General features: G+C 53.9%; 1 protein-coding gene across 2 annotated transcripts in view; it reads right to left on the bottom strand.

The window, feature by feature from the left end:
- The window catches only part of MAD1L1 (mitotic arrest deficient 1 like 1), a 356,498-nt gene that overhangs the window by 148,776 nt on the left and 188,567 nt on the right, over nt 1-19,155 (bottom strand). For both annotated transcript variants that reach the window (XM_081297224.1, XM_081297225.1), the window contains exon 13: nt 8,567-8,623. In XM_081297224.1, the coding sequence (XP_081153350.1) occupies nt 8,567-8,623 (57 nt within the window). The remainder of the gene's footprint in view (nt 1-8,566; nt 8,624-19,155) is intronic.

Below are 19,155 nucleotides of genomic sequence, written 5' to 3'. Positions count from 1 at the left end.
CGTGAGTCTTCATCTGTGATAAATACCACTGGAGTGTTGGCGACACCGAGTGCTGGGTCTTAGAAGGCCCTGAGGCCACAACGGGCTCCCTAGGGCACAATCTGGGAAGAAATGGCTCATGTCTCCAAGAGGTGATTCTGAGATCAGGATGGGAACCTTGCCCAGAGGCCACCATCCTGCTCTACGTCCAGCCCATCACCAGGAGGGTCTCTGGAGAGGCTTCTGCTTCTTGGTAAGGTGAGGGAGGGATCTTAAATTAAGTCCTCGCTACCATTTCCATTCCAGCTTGGAGGGAGACATGGGCTACAAGAGGCTGTATAGCCAGTGACAGCTCACACAGTCACCACCTACTAAGCACAGCCAGTCCCTGAGCTGGGAAATAACTGCTCGTCAGAAAAAGAAGCCCCGCTAGAACCCAATAGTTTCCACCCGGGACAGCCAGCTCGTTGCTCTGAAGTGGTCCTTGGTGCCACCCTAGGGAGGAGGCCTCTGCAGAGCAGAGTGACTAAGCTCCAAAGGGATGGACAGTGCTGTACTGTCAGCGTTGGAAGGTCTGGGGTAGGTACATGGCCATTGGCAGATAAGTTCTGAGCCAACTGTGCCTCTGCTCTAGGGCAGCAGAAGGCAGAGCAGTCGAGACTTGGAGGAAGCCAGTACTGAGAGGTGAAACAGAATAAAATCAACAGCAGTGCATGTCTAGAAGCAGTGCTACCTGGTGCATGGAGGAGTGCCAACAGGCTTTAAGGGGGTTCCTGCCACCCCAAATCCTGCTCTTGTTGGGGGAAACCCCAGCCCATCCGCCCTCGAAGGACGATGGCTCCAGGGCCTGATGAGTGATGTCGGTGCACATGTGCTTCCACTGACTCTGATGCTTGACCAGAATCAATGAGGTGCCTCCTCCCTAGAACAGCAGGTAAGATGCGAGGGTCTGCAGCTAACTTCCTGCCTGCTGGATGCAGGACAATGAAATCTGCCTAGGAGAAGCAACTGAACATGAAGGCCCTTATGGAAAGGAGCTTCCCCACCAAGCAGTTGCTCTAATCCGGAGGCTCCATGTCCTTGCAAGACCTTGCATGCATAGGTTACCCTGGCAAGGGCTCTCTGGAGCTTAGTGGCAGTTGACACAGGCATCCACATGGCCCCATGCTCCCTGGTTGGAGGGAAAGCCCAGGTGCACATGGATCAAGCAACACTGGGACTGCGGAGCAGTGTGGAGGGCAAGACGTGCCCGGGAGGAGCTGCTGGCAGGGCTCAGGAACGAAGGCAAGTGACTCTGGAAAAGCTGGCAGGGCAGGCTCTTCAGAGAAAGGAGAGCTTCCCCAAGCTCCTGCACCAGGCAGGGTCACCTGCCCTCTCCCAGACACTCCACCCCAAGAGGGAGCTCAAGACAGTGAGTGAGGGGCCTGGGGGCTTGAGCAGCATAGCAGAGGAGAAGTGCTGAAGGCTGACACAGCACGAAACTGGTAGCTGGAAAAGAGCTGAGCAGAGAGCGCCACCAAAGGTGCACAGAGTTTAAATCACAAAGCACTGAGTACCTAGAACTAGGATAAGGGCAAGACGTGCCCCTTGGTGGAATTACTCCCAGCTTTCTAAAGATAAATTAACCAATTCTTCTTTTTGTGATTATAGACTAAATCTTTTTACCTTTTGTCTGGTAGAATCCACAGGGGTTCTTTCTGCTAAAGCAAACACCTTCTCCTCCTCTCTCCTCTCCCTCCCCTGAGCCCAGCAGGGGTTATAAACAAGCAACCTGCCAGCAAAAGGAACTACAAACACCTGGGAGTGCATCTGCCAAGGGACACACACCAGAAGTACACCTAACAGAGGGGCAAGAACCTCCAGCTGGAGGGAAGGACAGAGAGGCCAACATGGGGAAGAAGCACATGAAGAGTCCACACTGCAAAGACCTCATGGGAGTCAGCCCGTGGGTTACACAATTCCAACAGGGTTTCTAGGAACCCTGGTAAGCTGACTCTGAAGTTCACTTGAAAGAGAAACCATGAGGATGCCTAGGGTGATTCTGCAAAAGAAAACCACAGAAAGGTCTCACAGAATAGACACCACACACAGCATAGGGCTCTGCCACTCAGAATCTATGTCCTGGCGGCAGGGCTCCTTCCACAATGGAACTTTTCTTCTACTTTTCTGGAGGTGAGTGGGGATCCACCTACCTTCTATGGCTAAGGGCCAGAAATTAAGCCACTGGAAACTTATTTTCTGGGCTAAGGCAACAACTTTCAGACTACTGTTTCTAAAGTGCAGATGACCCTTGCAAGGTGACAGGGTCTTGGACCTTTGCTGATCTGATGGGAAGAGACAGAGGTGCATGGACAGCCTGCTCCTAAATGTCCACATCTAATCAGTCAGCTGCTGGCCTGGCCCTGGCCCGTGCTCAGAGGCTGAGTTCTACTAGATCCCCCATTTCTGTGGAGCTCACAGGACACTTGGAAATGGCACCTCATGGCTGCAGTACAGGGGTCCCAGGGTTTGGAGGCACCTGGGACTGAGCTCCAGCAGGCTATCTCCTAACTATGTAAACATGGGCACATCACAGTCCTCACTGAGCCTGTTCCCTCCTCGGAATAATTGGAACCACAATTTGACCAGCTTACGGGTTTGCCGGGAGGGTCATGGTAAAACAAGCCACACCTGAGCACTGAGTATGTGACTGGAACAAAATGTGCAGCAGCAAACACTGGCTACCCTAAGATCACTGTGCCTAGGAAAATGCGATGGTGAGATGATGGTGGTGGTGATGACAATCATGTCCCACAAAGGCAGCATGAAAAGAGCGTGTCTGCATGAAGGGAGGGACTAGCAGGGAAGAGGGATGGCGAAGTACATCTTCACCTGAAGGGACAACTGGGCTCTGCAACACTGAGCACATTCCAGGAGAAGGGACAGCACGAGAAGTGTGAGAAGAGGGCTACTCAGAGCGGGCAAGGGGCTGGGGGTCAGCGCAAGAGGGAGCGTGTATGGGCACGCCCTTGCCAGGTGGCAAGGACTAGGTGAAGACACAGGCTGGCCACACTCAAGATGAGAACATGCCAGACTGCTTGTCTACGTCCCAAATCCACGTGCTAAAATCTCATCCAGGGCGGTAGTCTCAGGAGGAACCTCTGGGAGATGATAAGATCCTGAAGGGTGACCAGTGCCCTCAAGGAAGGGGCCCAGGAGCTTGATCACCCCTCTCAACACACTAAGCAATAGCGAGAACCAGGGAGGAGCTTCACCAGACACTTAACCTTGGATATCCAGCCTCCAGAACTGCCAGCCTTATATTTCTTTAAGCCACCCAATGTGTGGCATTTTTGTTATAGCAGGGAGACAGTCCTGAGACACAGTCACAGCCTCCCTGAACCTTCAGAGTGAGATCCAGAAGAAGCACTTGGTAAATACTGCATCAGGTAAGTTTAGCCTGAATGCAAGAGGTGCTTAAAGGGAACCTGTTGTCTGCCTCAGTCTGTAAGAGTCCTCCCTCGCACGGAGGAGCCTTGCCATGTACGCCAGAAATAAGACTAAAGGCAGAAGTCAGACTAATGGGCGCAGGAAGAGAGCCCTGCGCCAGCTCCATGGCGCCCAACGAGGACCAGGCTACGGTCACCCCCAGCAATGCTGCACTAAGAGGCCTGGGTCTTTTCAAACGCACACATTCAGGCAGATTTGCCAGACATCCAAGGAACTTCCTCTCCCTCCAATTTGGGGATGAGGCAGTGAAAGTTCAGGGAGCTACAACATGTATAATAGGAAAAATGAGAAATTATACCCCATTTGTGTATGATATATCAAAGTGCATAAATGCATTCTACTGTCATGTATAACTAATTAAACAAACGACTATTAAAAATAAAATAAAGCTAAGAATAAAATGAAAACAAAGATTCTATGTCATACTTAAAAAAATAAAAATTAAAATAAATAGAAACTCAGCAAGCAAAGTGCCTGCCTGTGGCCACACCGCAGGGAGGGCTGCTCCTGTGTGCACGTGAGAGGCTCTAGGTGTGACACGGGCACATCGAGGATGGGAGGGAGGCCAGTGGAAGGAGGCCAGAGACTCAGACTTCAAACGTTTCTCCAGACTCACTTGGGACACACTTTGTGTGGCATAAAGTGAACTGGCTGCCCAAACCAGGGGACAGCCCTTAGCCTTCAGTGTCACCCCTCCATCCTGCAGTCAGTTCTCCTCCAGAGCTCACCACACATCAATTTTCTCCAGCCTGGTGCCCAGTCACAAGCAGGACCTTCGCACAGAGTAACTGCTCTGCCAGTCTCCCTACCAGGAAGGGCTCACAGTCACTGGCTGGGTGGTGGGGGCCGAGCTGGCAGGTTGTGACAAGAGCAGAATCGTGATGGACAGGTAACAGTCACAAACACTGAAGAACCAGCTTGCTTCTGGTCCAAGACCCAACCTGGCATCAGCACCAAGGAGGACAGTGTACCAGCAAGGCCACCTAGGATGGGTCCAGCTCTTCCTTGCACATAGCCCATAACAAGAAGCCTGAGGCTCCAAGAAACCAAGTGGACTCCAGAGACGGCACACTCCTGCACATGAGGGCCCGACGCCTGGGGCCTTCACACAAGACATAGGGCTGCCTTACTGGAGGTCCCAGACGCGGGACCCTCTGTAGAACACTCACTACCCAGGGCAAGCAGCCTCCATACATGAAGGTGACTGTGGAGGGAGCAGACTAGGGTGGCGGGAGGGCTGGTTGAGCCCTGGCTCTGCTGCAGCCACAGCACTTTCCTGGGACAGACTCACCTACCTCAGAGCTCTTGTGGGAGTGAGGAGTGAGGAGTAGGAGCCAAAGAAGAACCCCATTGGGGGAGACTGGAAACTGAGAGAAACAGATGCTTATTTACATCAAGCTGTGAAGGGTGTCATGCCTCTTAAACCAGAAAATAAACTCTCAATCCTCACTCTCTCAAGTATATAAAATATTTGCGGACTTTTTATAGTTGTGATCAAAATTTTCATCTCTTCAGCCACCACTAGCCATATCTAATTAGGATGAGGTGTGTTAGTGACAGGACTGTGGCCCGGGACTTCTTTCCTTGTGATATTAATTGCACTTAAAGAAAAAAGCATGAACTGTACTTATGTTCACTAATTAGTATGGTTTGCTGGTTAATAATGGGAAGTCAAACTGCCTTTGTCTTGTCATCTGCAATTAGCTAGAGATGTTTAAAGTTCTCCTTTTCCTCCTGGCAGATGCGCTGAGAGAGGGGCTGCAGACATGGAGGTAGGGCTGCCTCCCCCAGCAGCCTTGGACACCTTGTGTAAGGAGTTCTCCAGATGGGCCACCTGACCCCACTGTTGAGGGCCCAAGGTACCATACAGTACCCCAAAAGCCATCTCTGCCACAGGGAATGGGGGCCTCAGAGGCAGAGCTGGTGGCACAGTGAACTCTGGCTGCCTTTATCCACGCCCATCTCTGGATGAAGAGCTGGTCCTGTGGGTATGGCAGCAGCACTCTGGTATGCATTCTACTTCTAATTCCAGGAGTGAGGGGTTCTGGTTTAGCCAGGGGAATGAGACCTGGAGTCCACTCTGCAGAGCCCATGGCTGTGGCCTCAGACCCAAGGCAAGCAGGATGGGAGGGGTGGCCTTGAGGTTGACAGCTCTGTCCCCCTGCCCCACTGTGGTTCCCATGGCCCCTCTGCTTTGCACTTTTCTCCCCAGAGGAGGAGGAGCCAGCCAGAGATGTCAGCCTCATCCCCTGGGAGCCAACACAGAAGGGACCACAAGTCAGAACAAAAGAACAAGGCTGGGAACACAAGCTAAATCCACAAAAGGAGCAGAGCAAGCCAGCAGCAAAGGGACCCAGGAGCACAGGAAGCAGGAGGGCGGAGAGAGCATCCCACATGGCCTCGCTGAGAGGCGCCTAGAGAGGAAGGGCACGGAATGTCCTGTTGGGATCACCCAGGCAGCCTGGGCAATCTGGGGCCACCTGCTACACGGGGCTACTAAAAGTAATTAAAACTGAAAAGTCAATTTGAGTTTCAGTAGGACTAGCCATAGTAACACTCATGACCAGAGACTCCCCTAACAGCTGGCACAGATAAAGCACGTTCCCATGGAGAACAGCCCCATAGGATGGGGCTGCCTAGCCTGGGGTCTGTGGCTCAGGGGAAACCACCTACACAGGCTCAGTGAGGACAGACAGTCCCTGCTGGAGAGGAGCCTGGGGCCAGTCACATAGCCCACAGGAAACAGTGGCAGAGTCAGGATCTGAACACAGATGGCCAGGCCCTGGGTTCCTGCCCGCCCTCCCCGCCCAGCCTCCCCAAGGGCGGCATGAGGGCTGACTTAGCAGCAGATACCCCTTGGCCCCAGGTGCGCTGGTGGGAAGGTCAGAGGTAAGAGCAGATGCTGTTCCCCTGGCCCCCAGGCACCACCATGTCTTATTTTCCTTTTAACTAGAAAGAAGGAGAGAGAAGTTAAAATAAACAAGAAGAAACAAGCTGAGGACTGGGCAGTCAGAGGCAGAGAGAAAAACCTGCAGTCAACATTCATCTGAAGGAAACCCACATGAGGAACCTGTACCCTGTCCACCTGCACCCCAGGGACATGCCTGGGGCAAGGTGCAGAGCCTGCTCATGGAGGAGACCTGCAGTACCTGTGCCACAGGGGCTGCCCATGCCCACTCTGGCCTAAGGGCCCAAGAAGCTTCTATCTTCTCACCTCCCTGAGAAGAGACCCAGGGTTAGCAGTTTCTCCAAAGCCACATGGAAACAGGGGAGGGCAGGGGTCAGGGTCAAGGCACTCCTGCTCCTGAGGAAAAATAGAGGGTCCAAATTCAAGGGCAGCAGTGGGCGACCAGCCAGCTGCTTAGTCATAAAGCCACAGGCCTGGCATGTGCTTAGCACAACTCATTTCTAATTCCTCTTGGCCTCGTGTACATTATGAAAACAAGGCCCTTGGGCTCATTTCAATTCAGGTCAACACCAAGGAAACCATGCATGTTGACACACAGAACATCAGGGTCTCCCTGGGGCTCAGTAAATGGATGCACCAGTCCTCAAGGAACACCCGGCCCCCACCTCAACCCTGGCTTCCTCAAAGTCAACGCGAAACAGGCCCTTGTTGAACTGCCTGGAGGACTCAGTTATTGAGGACAAAGTGTGGAATGTCCACAGGCCAAAGAAGAGGGGGTAGAGCTGCCCACCATGATGCTGAAACCTGGCAGCCAGAGTGCAGAGGATGCCGCAGACTGTGAACCGCGGTGCAGCAGCAGCCAGAGTGGATGCGGGAGGTTTCAGAAGAGGTGGTAAGAATGATGCTCCTGACGCTGAGCTGTGCTGCGGCCTGCCACCTGCCTCCTCACTGGCACCCAGATGTGGTTGGCCTGCAGCCCCACCCCGGCCCTCCTGGAAGGCTGCCTCAGCACAGCAGCATGCTACTCCACCATCCACCATGAGGGCAAGGAGTCCTCCCAGGACCCCTTGCTGTCCCTCTACAGTTGACCTCCTGAGGCTTCAGGGCTGTTACCTAAGTGCTGCTGTCCACATTCACTTCTGAAAAACCAGCCCTACCTGCCCTAGATGGCGCTCCTGGGAATCTCCGAGGGACAGCCTTCTCCCCTCATGGCTTCTCCTGATAGGGTCTGGGAAGGAGCCTCTCTCCCAGGAAACACTTCCTTCTCCGGGACTTGAAACAAAAGTGCCCTCCCTGGAGCCCTGGCACACAGCTTCTGCCTGGATACGAGGCCAGGATGCAGGAGTGCCCAGAAATAGGCTCCGCTCTGGTTCCCTCCAGCTTCACACTTGCTCCAGGATAGAAACGCCACCCAGGGCACAGGACTCCACTTAGACCTGGAGCAGGTCCTCAGGTTCTCTACAGCACCTGTGCCATTTTCCCTACAGCGAAGCCAGCCCTGCTTGCCATGGCCCTCCACCACCATCCTACCATCGTCCTCATCCCCTGCCCCTCGGCCCTGGCCCCCTCTCCCTTTCCCTGCAGTCCTGTCTTCACTAGCAGCTCAGATCTTGCTGTTTATTCTCTGCGCAGTCACAGTTGGAACCCTCCACTGTGAGCCAGGAGGGCAGGAGCCTGTGCTGCTGGCTGCTGCATCCCCAGAGAAGACAAGACTGTCCTTTAGTACTTGCTGAGTGGACAGCGAACATGCCAAGCCTCCGCACAGCTTCCCACAGGTGTCTCTGCTCTGCTCAGCCCCACATCTGGGCTTCTGCCCAGCAGGGACTCAACCAGACCTCTCTGGGGCCAACCCCACCTGTGCTGCTAGGGCCAGCAGGAACCCAGCCCCCACTGCATCTCCTCATGGCTCACCTGAGCATCTCTGGCATCACGCGTCCTTCAGCACCTGCTGCACATGTGGGGCAGTGGGAGCCACCCAGCAGAGGCCAGCAGTCTGCTACTGGCACAACTGGAACTCATTTTCCATCACACCACTCTTCCATTCTCCACACCATTTCCAAAGACAGGGAAGGACGCATGCCTGCAGGACAAGCCCTGACAGGGATGGGACTCTAGACCCAGGATCAAGGCAGTAAACTGTGGGCGGCCCTTTGCCACACAGTGACAGCTGAGCACCATTTCAGGACTCACCATGTCAGCTCTCTGTTTCTGGCTTCCCAGTTCCTCCAGAGCCTGCGTCAACTGAGCCTGCAAAATAAGAACAAGACGGTTAGAGGCTGTGTGTGAGCACTCCCTCCCAGGGCTGCAGCAAGGACCCTCCCCAACCTTCACTGCAGCCTCCTCTCCCTGCTGGGCCAGCAGGGCTGGGAGTTGGGCAGCAGGCAGCAGACCAGGTCAGCCAGGGTTGATTGCCCCTGCAGACAAGATAGGATCCCTGTTTGATGAATGTAACCGAGTGAATAGTCTGGTAACATGACACCCAAAATCTGTCCCAAACCCTGCTGCTGGGTTATGCGTGGAGACAAGAGACACTTGGCATGGGGTGCTCAGTGCCCTCAGTTGATGGAGGAAACCATCCACCTCCCTCTGGCACATGCACATTCTAGAGAAACTGACTGATGTGGCTGTGCTGATAGGCTACATGCCACACAAACCTAAAACTCCAGATAGCCTGTTCTGAGTGGGCCATGGAAAGGCCAAGCAAAGAAGCAGGGAGTTCTTGACCAGATGAGCCAAGGGTGGCTGTACTGGGCCTGAGCTGTACTCCTCCTGACCAAGAGCCTATGAGCACCAAGGCACCATGTCTGCCATAGCTGTGGGGCTGACATCACCAGCTCCGACTCCAGCCAAGACCAGCATCCCTGAGGCTGCCTGGAACCTACTGAAGCAATCTAGCAACGAGAAGCTGTCTATGTGAGGCCCAGCAGCAGTTCCTGAGGCCACCTGGGAAGAAGCACAGACCAATCCCAGAGTGGCACGCAGGGACCCAGCCCTATGGGCATGGTTGGCCTCCAGAGACACACGTGGCCTCTTCAATGGCCATGTCCTCAGGTCAGGGTAAGATCACATAGTGAGAATAGATCACAGCCCCCACAGGCACTGTCCAGGCTGCCTCTAGTGGACAGGAAGCAACACATGGAGAAAGGGAGGATGCTGGCAAGGGAACATCCCCTGCCCTAAAGCTAACAGCATGGGCTCTGTCTCTAAAGCCACCACAAAGTGACTCGACCACATACAACTATGGTCATCTTCACAGAGCCAGAGAGAAAGCCCACCCCAGAAAGGCAGACTCCTTGTGCTGGAAGCTCTGCAAAAGGCTAGAGGAACCATCCCTTCAACTTGACTCCTGGGCAGCCACCTTCAGGAGGTAGCACCAACTGGACCTCCTCCTCGAGAGGCACCTGCAGACAGGGAGGGCAGCCGAGCACCTATGGAGGCTCCCAGCATGGCGACTCCTGACTGCTGTTAGCCACCTCTTCACAATCCTGGCAAAGAAGGAAAACTGAAGCCTAGAAGCCAAATCCCACCGCAAGCCTGATCAGTGGTCAGTGACCAGGGCAGGGGAGCTGGGGGCCAAAGTCCCGGGACCTGTTCTCGGTGCACAACTCTTCCACTCTGCCCAGAGGAGGAGGCTGCTGTTTCTTGGGCAAGGGAAGCACAGCAGATGCTGACACCCCCACCACACTCCAAACATCTACAAAGCAATACAAAAACATAAGCTATGCGACAAAAAAGCGGGCAAGATGCACACTTCCCAGAACAGGAAACATACGACGGCGTGCACAGGAAGGCAATTAACATGGGCAGTAATAAGGAAAATGCAAATCAGGACCAACAAGGAGACACAAAAACTGCAAAATTCAGAACTCCTAGTTACAATACTAGAAGTGGAAAGGACGTAAGTCAATGGAGTCTTGTCTATGTGGACACAGGGAAGGAAAACTATTGGGAAAACAATTTGGTCTTTTCTTAAAGTTTAAATCTGCATAACCTATAAGTCAGTAATTCCACCCAAATATATATTCAAAGAAACTATTACACATGCTTTGACCACCCTACCTCTGTCCACTGGCCACTGAAAGATGGTGAACAGCAGCTGCCTTTTCTGACTACAGTGCCCGCATCTGAGAAACAAACAGGACACCACTGGGACTTCACCAGTGCCTGCTCGAGCACCAGCATCAGCAGGAACCCAGAAAGCTCCCCCAAATCAACAGAAATGTCCCATCGATTACTACCAACTCCAGACAGAGCTGTGCCTCGGTAGGACAGTCAACCAGAACCAGACATCTGTGAATGTGCCATGTACATACGTGATGAGCACTGGGCGATATGTCACATCTTGTGGCTCAGTCAAGCACTTCTGGCAAAGAGGCCTCCTGAGCATGTGGCCTGGGCAAGCAGCAGGGTGAAAGGCACCTACTGGGGGGAAGAAAACATGGGCCCAACCAGGCCCTGTCTGCTCCACAGTGGAGGCCCTGTCAGTCACCTTGTCTGCATCTGGATAGTGACTAGATCCTTCCCAAGGTCCTGAATCTCGTTCACCTGAGGCCCGAGCGACAGGTTCAAGACCATCACCCCAACAGCCTGTAGGGTCTGTGCAATAAGGACCCTCTCACCTTAGACAGACATATAGCAGCAGTCACCAGGAAAGGGCAGACAGGGGAGGCTCTTCTCCCCAAGCTCATGTGCAGTACCTCTAGCAAAGGCTGTTCCTGATGTGGTGGGGGGTCAGCAGAGACAGTGGGAGCTGGGCTCAGCTCCACAGTATCTCCTCCATGCTCTTAGGGGCACCAGTGTGCCTTCTTCTTGCTGCCTCTGCAATGACCTCAGGAAACGAAGCCGGCCACACAGTCCATCTGCTGCTGCCTTCTCCTTAAAACTTCCTGCTAGGACCAGGCTGCCTTCTAAGCAGAAAAACCCCACCAAGGTATCTTGCCCACCAGCTGTTCCCTGAATGCCACAGCTGATCTGCACATCTGAGCCAGTGTCCTGGTGTTGATGGCCATAGGTTATGTTCATTCCACTCAAGCTGAGAAAGCTTCTGCTCTGCCCAAGATATCACCACCATGAAGAAAGCTAGACCTGACCTTAAGGCTGCAACTGACAGGGAGGCTGAGGCCCCAGAGTGGGGTGCTGGAGTCCTCACGGCAGCCCCTGTTTAGTCTCTGGAGAGGTGAAGAGCTATCTCAGGGACAATTGACAGGGCAGGTCTCAGTATGAAGGTGTTGTCTCCAGGGACCGTGTGGCAAAGGTGGCACATTGCCAGTACAGCATCCACTGCAGGAACACACATGGCCATGATGGGGTGCTGTGTGTGCTCGGACACGAGCCCTAGACACACGCATCATTTGTGACACGTGGATGCTGTGCCAGGACCTCAACAGGGCTATTTTTATCCTCAAGTGTGAAGTGGCTCCTGATGATCTCGCACCCCTGCCAGCGCGCAGCAGGCCCAGGACGTGGCAAGAAAACCTGGAGGAGGACGCAAGCTGAGACAGGACACCTCAAAGCCCTGATGGGGGCTGGCAACAGCTTCTGTCCAATCACAAGATGGCTGGCTGGAAGGACCCTGAGAGCAGAGTAAGCCCCACGTAGAGGCTGTAGCCCATGCAGGCAGATCTCCCCAAGGTCACAGTTAACACGGGAGGGGCTTGATGAAACTCAAGCCACAGGCCGCCCACTTTCCTGGTCTAGCTGACACAGGCCTGTGAGAAAATGTGACAAGCTAGCCATCCTGAGAGATCTTTCTCGGCCACAGAATCAGGTCTCATTTGAGGCTGAGTGCCTTCTCTGCAAGGCAGTGGCCTTGGGGTATGGCTATGGATGCAGAAGTACTCTTGCCTATGGATGGTGGCTAGAAGAGAGTTAGCTTCCACTGGCTACAGAGTGAGCTGACTCCCAAGCAGGCAGCTCCATGGCCAGGTGCACGGTCTGCAGAGCCTGGTTAGGGTACAGGCTACCAGTCTGGAAACTTAGTGGGCAGAAGTGGGCTTTGCTGAGGTGGAGGACATGAAACCTGCCCCAGAATACCCTAGCACATTCAGCTCAGTGTTAACGATTCTGCAGGGCACTGGGTCGCAGGTATGGGCCTGGGTTGGCTCCCCAGCATTACCAGGAATTTGTTAGAAGCACAGGGTCACAGGCCCCAGTCCTCATGCTCTGAGTCAGAGGGAGGGTCTAATGTTCTGACCATCCCTGTAGGGATGCTGATGCAAGCCCAAGTCTGAAAATTGCTGCTGGGGAGACTGAATTTAAAGCCACACAACCAGAGTTCAAATTCCGATATTTCTTCCTGTCAACAATGTCATACTCAACCAATGGTAATTTCCACAAATTCTGATGAGCTCAGCTGTCAGAATCGTATTGTTCCATCTATAAGATGGGCATACCATCCCTATCTCATGGGGTTGTTTTTAGAATTAAAAAGAATGTATGTGAGAACTTGGCTAAGGCACAGCAGGTGTCCTTGCTGAAAGGCAGTGTGGAGAATCACGCTCCACCAGTGGGAAGGAAGAAAGACTTCCTTTACCCACGAGGCTCACCTCCTGGCACATGCCTCTGTCCCAGCAGGCGCTGGAGCCTTCCGCTACGTGCTGAGGACCAGTGCTTTCAACCTGTCCCTAAGTTCCTAGTTGTGCTCAAACACAGACGGCTCTCAGCCTGGAGATTAGGTGTTTTTTCCTTGGCTCGCCCTCTTACCGTTTCAAGGTTTCCCATCATGCTTCGTCCCTGCTTTTCACGGTGTGATCTTCTCTAGCTCTTCACACAGCAAAGCAGTAAATAAACACACTCAGGAGAAAGGAAAGTCCTTTGCTAGGGCAGTGCCATCTGAGCCCCACAGAAGTAATGGGGAGGAAAGGAAGAGAGGGAATGGTCTGATTTTTCTAAGCTGGAAGTCAGAAATTATTCTAGATCCGCTGCAATCTGAAATTGGGATATTTCCACACAACACGCCTCAGCCAGCAGCACTGTAATCTGTTTTAATTAAATAAACTGGAAACTCAGATCAGGCCGATGAGTGGAATGAAGGTGCCACAAACTTATATTTATAGCTCTATCGACAGAGGACTCATGACATCTGCTACCAACTTCTGCAGCTGTTTTACAAATGGAATAAATAAAACCCATGCAGAACAGCACCAACCTCACCAGAGACGGGCTACTGGGATTCTCCCAGCTCAACATTTCCAGTTTGTTTTACTGAAATGTTTTTGCCCACATTAGAGCAGACGGAGGAAGCTAAGTGGGGCTATGTGAGCACTGAGAGGAGGGGAAGTGAATTCCCCATGGCTGCCAGGCTTGGAGCCTGCACTTGCCCATCTTCGAACATGAGCCCTGTGCCCTCAAGCACTCACACAGGCCCCAAGGGCACACTAGTGGGCACAAGCCAACAAAAAGCCTGCTGACCCCAAATTAAAGCAAACAGGAGCCTGGGGTGAAGGATGGGGTGGGACGAGAAGGACAGAGCAGAGCAATCAGACAGAGAGCTAAAAGTAGGGAGGATGGGAAGCCTAGAGACAACAGAAGAAATGAGTGGGCCGGGACGGAGGCAGAGAGTGGAGGCAAGCAGCAGCCCCACTCCCATGAGAGCCTCTGAACCCCACCATCCAGTGGCACTCTTCCACCTGATGCCCAGAGCCCACCTCTCAGACCAAGATACTGGGGGGTACACACATCTGTTTCTTGACTGCGGATCTGGATGCCCAATCAGATCCCTGCAGCTGTAGGGAGTGTCCCCATAGGCACCTCAGCCACCCTCTGGCTCTTTAGGACAACTGAGCACCATGAGAGATGTGAAGCCTCATTTGCAAGCTTCCCTGCCCCCCAGAAGAAGCTTGAATCCCAGTCACTAGTGAAGTTTGCCCATTTGAGAGGCCCTGAGGGCCCTCTGGGTTCCATAAGGTCACATGATCTCACTGTGCGACAGTACAGGACCCTCAACCAACAAGCTCCTAACAGGCAGCTTGGAACAACTTTTAAAGTGCTCCAGGCATGGGTGGCTTCCAGAGCTTAGAATGTGTGAAATTTTGCTATTCAAAAAACAATTGAAAAACTCACCCACCAAAGACTTCAAGGGCACCAGCCCTGCCACCTGCAACCAAGACCAGTGTCCAGTTGCTCTGGACTGCCAGGTGAGGTTGAGCTGGCCTCTTAGGACTGCAGCCCAGCAGTGCAACCTGAGCAGGGGATTCAAGTAGCGCAAACACCTGCCCCACTGTCCCGCCCTACACTCAGTGCCCATGTCCCTAGGGCCAGGACTGATGGTGGGTTCAGCACTCAGACCTGGGACAGGGACTGGGGTGTGTCAGATGTATATAACCCCCAGGGCAAGGCAACGTAGGGATGGCAAGGGTCAGGAATTTCTGCTTAGGTGGCTTCAACTGTGACAGGCTCACCACTATCCCACATGGATGGCAAGAAGTTAAAGGAGATTATGCAGGCCACAGTGTGGCACCCACAGGACACTCAGTAAGTGACATCTTCATTAATAGGACCAGCACAAAGGAGACAGCAAACCTCAGTAAATGGGCTCATGGTCCAGGGATGACCTGCCCAGAGTCCCATTCTCTAGAAAGAACCGGGCTGGAGATGGGAAGGTTCTGACTATGGATCCCCTACTGGGCTGGGCATTGGATCTATGGGCCAGAGTGTGGGTGGGCTGACAGCAGGTCACAGGAAAGAGCAACCTATAACCCCACAGCTGGCTTATTCCTGGCCCCTGGCTGGTCCTTGCCAATCCAGGATTCTACTCAGTTTCCCTGGCAATGGGGCCCCGGACACCCCAGGAGGTTCTGCCACAGCAGCCTCAGCACTAAGAATAGTCAACTGGTGGCTCAGAACTCAGAGCCCTGTGGAGAGAGACCACAACTCACGGCCTCATCTGGAGTGGGCAGGGGTTGCTATGGCCACTGGACAGTTCCATGGGATATGGGAGCCATGAGACCGGAAGCTTCCCATCTTGGGTGGACTCAGCTATTACAGTTTGCACCAGCCACAGATACCTTCTAGGTTCTCCATTTCTCCTGTGTGGGAAGCAAGCAATCGTCCTCGCCATGGCTGGAGGGAGGACCCAGGTCAGACCTCTGCCCCACAGCCCTCCTCGCCAGGCCCATGCAACCACCAGACCTCACAAGACATCAAGGCCTTTTCATAGCAAGTGGAAGCTGGAGATGTGGACACCACCCTGAGTCTTGTGACTGGCACCCCGTCCCTGAGGCTAGCCTTAACTGTGGGGTCATGGCCACTTCAGGCAGCGCCCAGCCCAACTCTCACTGGACTCCACACCTCCCACCAGGCTCTGTCTCTTCTTTGTCAATGTGCTTATTGGTGCCCATTGTCGTAGCCGTGTTCTCCTGAAGTCTAACCTGTGCCATGCCTGTGAGGAGGACCAAGCATAGGGTACCCCTGGGCAACTGCCTGGGCCCAGGGACTTCCTCAAAAGCTCCTGTGGCCAGCCAGTGGCCCCCAACTAGCCTCTCACTGAGGGCTGCCCTGCAGTGGGAACAGGAGGATGCGGGCCTGCCAGGGCAACACTGCCTTCCCAGGGCAAAGGGCTGGTGCTAAAGGCTGGAACATGGGGTGGGGGACAGAGAAAGCATCTAAGAGGCCCTTCCCCTGAGGGCACTATGGACCTGAAGCTGCCTGGGGAACCACACCTAATGCCAAGATCAGAAGTACTCCTACTGACCTGGCTCTTGCTTCCAGGCAGCAAGGCCTCCACCCTGGGGAGCCGCTGGACAGTGCAGGAGCCCGTGTTTGCCCTGCTTTCCCCAGTTCTTCTCTACAGCACCACACTTCTACATAAAAATGAACCACCCTTAACAAACTATAGGAGAAACAGCCACCACCTGTGTGCTTCCCTGTGTGGGGGTACTTCTGTGATGTTACCCAGGGCTGGGAGAAAGTCCCCCAGTTCCACTGGCCCTTGCTCAGTCAGCATCCCCAATCTAGACAGCCAATCTATCCTCCATAGGATAAGTCTGTGTCGCCACCCTCACCTCACTGTGAGTGAAAGCAGATCTCTTGGGAAAGTTAGGGAGTTCTCAAACCTCACACCCCATTTGGTCCTAAATTACCTGAGAGCAACGGCTCTGCATGAGGAACTGCAGCCAGGATGGAACTGTTGGGTGCCTCTTAGGAGCAGTGCTATGCCAGGCAGAGACCTCCTCTAGCCTCACTGGGACCCTAGGACCCCATACATACCTCCCATAGAATAGAGTCCAGATGACTCCTCTGTCCAGTTTCCCAAGTCTCCCCAGAGGAGCTTCACCCTCCACAAGCACAGGCTCTGGGAGCCTCACTCCCTCTGCCTAGCAGCAGACCTTGACCTGTTGTACCCTCATTGAACAGGGAACTCCACAGCACCTGACTCAGCACAGCCACAGAGGTCTGGTCCATGGGAGAAGGACCCAATGGGGAGGAAAGATGAAAAGTGAGGGCAGGGGAGAGGCAGCCTTCTCCCCAGCAAGGCTCCCAGACAGGCTGGGAAAGCACAGGGGGTGTTCCCGGTTGAGCAGGAGAATAAAAACAATGTTGAGGAGAAACCCTCCCTGGGGCTCCTCCACAGCAGACCCAGCTGAGGGCTCTCAAACCTGCCCCAGGCCCAGAAGCAAGCCACAGGGCTGCAGCTGCTGCCACCTGGTGGTGGCAGGAAGCCCACAGTTTCCCACCTCTGTGGATCTAGGTGCTTGGACAAGACTCACAGGGGCATCCAGTATGTCCCCCCAGCTCACACTCAATCCAACCACTATTGCATTCCCAAGGGCTGGGGATGCCACTGCCCATGCTTTTCTCCCCCTGCCAGTCAGCAGCATGCCCCCTCAGGGACAGTTCTACAAAAGAAGGCTGCCGTCTACCACGTGGAACCCTGAGGGAGATGAGGTGCCAGGCCAGAATATTTGGCCACCTCAAACAGCAGAGTAGGTGGCATGTCCACTGACTCTAGGCAGCAGGTGGTAACTGGTGGACCTGGAAGGAGGGCAAGGAGGTCCAGAGCACTGCATGTGGGTCTCTACCCCAACACAGCCATGGGCTGCTGCAGCCCAGGTCCAGAGGAGCAAGGCTAGCGAGAGGTCAGATCACTTCTGGAGGGCCCAAGGGACTGTGTGCAGAAGGAAACAGCCATGACAGAGACCCCAGGTAAGGAGTGGGGAGCAGCTCTCAGACCCCACCCTGCACCTGGACTGGCCCCTTGAACCCCACAGTATTGGAAGGCACAGCTGGTGTCAAAGTGCACTCCAGCTGGGCCTCTAATCTCTCTGTCTGGCAAATCCCCCATAACTTCAGGAGACACAGGAGAAGCAGGCAACCTGCCCTTATATGTCCCACAATAGAAAGTGAGAAGGGTCTCCTGACACACACCCATGAACCAGGCGATGGCTGAGATCCACCAAGCTGCCCCAGGTAGTACAGTGAGCACATCTGGTCAGTGAGTGCTGATATTGAAACCTAGGTCATGACACAGAACTCAAACACATGGCACCAGCTGTGCTCAAATGCCGGGCTCATAATGACCTGTGCAGAACATGTGGCCAACACAGATGGGGATTTCTCAATGTGAGAAATGCTAGGGATGATGGAAGATGTCGAGCCGTCCCTGCATATCTCTCTTCATTAGCATTTCATATGGAGCCAAATGGGTGGTAACAGGGTGGCTATTAACGCGCTCATGTCCATGATGGCTTCACTCTGTGCAGCCAAGGATGGAGGGCCTGCTCCTGGGCACAGACACTGAAGCAGCAGAATGAGCTCCCAACCAATGGGGTTTGGAGGTCAGTACAGAACCAGAGGTCTCTCTCACTTGTGGTTCACTCTGCTGAAGAGTGCCATTGAGGGCTGACCCCAGGCAGAGACATAGTACAGGCCCCCAGGGTGCCTGCAGGGACCTCAGCATAAGCGAGAGGCTGAAAGGATGTGAGGACAGCCCAGTCTACAGCCTCCTGCTGTGGAGCAGGGACCCTGGGACCCCATACCCACCTCCCATAGGATAGAGCCCAGATGACTCCTCTGGCCAGTTTCCCAAGTCTCCTCAGAGGAGCTCCACCCTCCACAAGTACAGCTCTGGGCGCCTCTTTGCCACCTGCCACACCCAGAGCCCTAGTTTTGGCATTCCCCGCACCTCCTCACATACTGGGTGACCTGCCAAACACTTTCCCCCATCTCCCTGGATGTGCCAGCCTCCAGGTGAATCAAGGTGGTCCAAGATAATTCCCTCATACGAACCTTGTTCTCCCAACACAGCACCCCTAACCTGTTAAACAGGTGAAGCTTGTTTATTAGACATTTCCCTCACCTAGCAGCTGAGCTCCAAAGGGGCAGGAGCTCTGCTGAATGTTCCCCTGTACGGAACTAGGCCCAGTGGGAAGCAATTGTGGTCACACAGGAATCCTGGCTCTCCCCTCTAGACCCTGGCCATCTGTCCAGCTGGGACATCAGAGGTGATCTCCAAACACTGGCTAAATGAGAAACGTAGACAGCACCCTGCATGATGTGATGAGCCACACCAACACCTCTCATCTGCATCACCATCACACTGTGGATCCAGGCCCATCATGGTGACAGTGAGCACCAAGACCAAAGGATACCACAGAAGCTTCTGGGAGTGGCAGTGCAGTGGTGCAGAGCAAGTGCTGTGGCTGCACTCTAGGTCTGGCACTGTCCCATACCAGCTCAGTATCCTGTGCACACCCCCAGACCTCTCTTGGCCTTGGCTTCCTCCTCAGGAAAATCAGGATAACAACAGCACCTGCTTCTGGAGATGGAAATAAAGTGCAGAG

The sequence above is a fragment of the Spermophilus citellus genome (genome assembly GCF_964194105.1).
Source record: "Spermophilus citellus genome assembly, chromosome: 6".
NCBI classification, from domain to species: domain Eukaryota; kingdom Metazoa; phylum Chordata; class Mammalia; order Rodentia; family Sciuridae; genus Spermophilus; species Spermophilus citellus.
The sequence above is the reverse complement of the archived record's forward strand: the minus strand, read 5'-3'. Positions and strand labels throughout refer to the sequence as shown.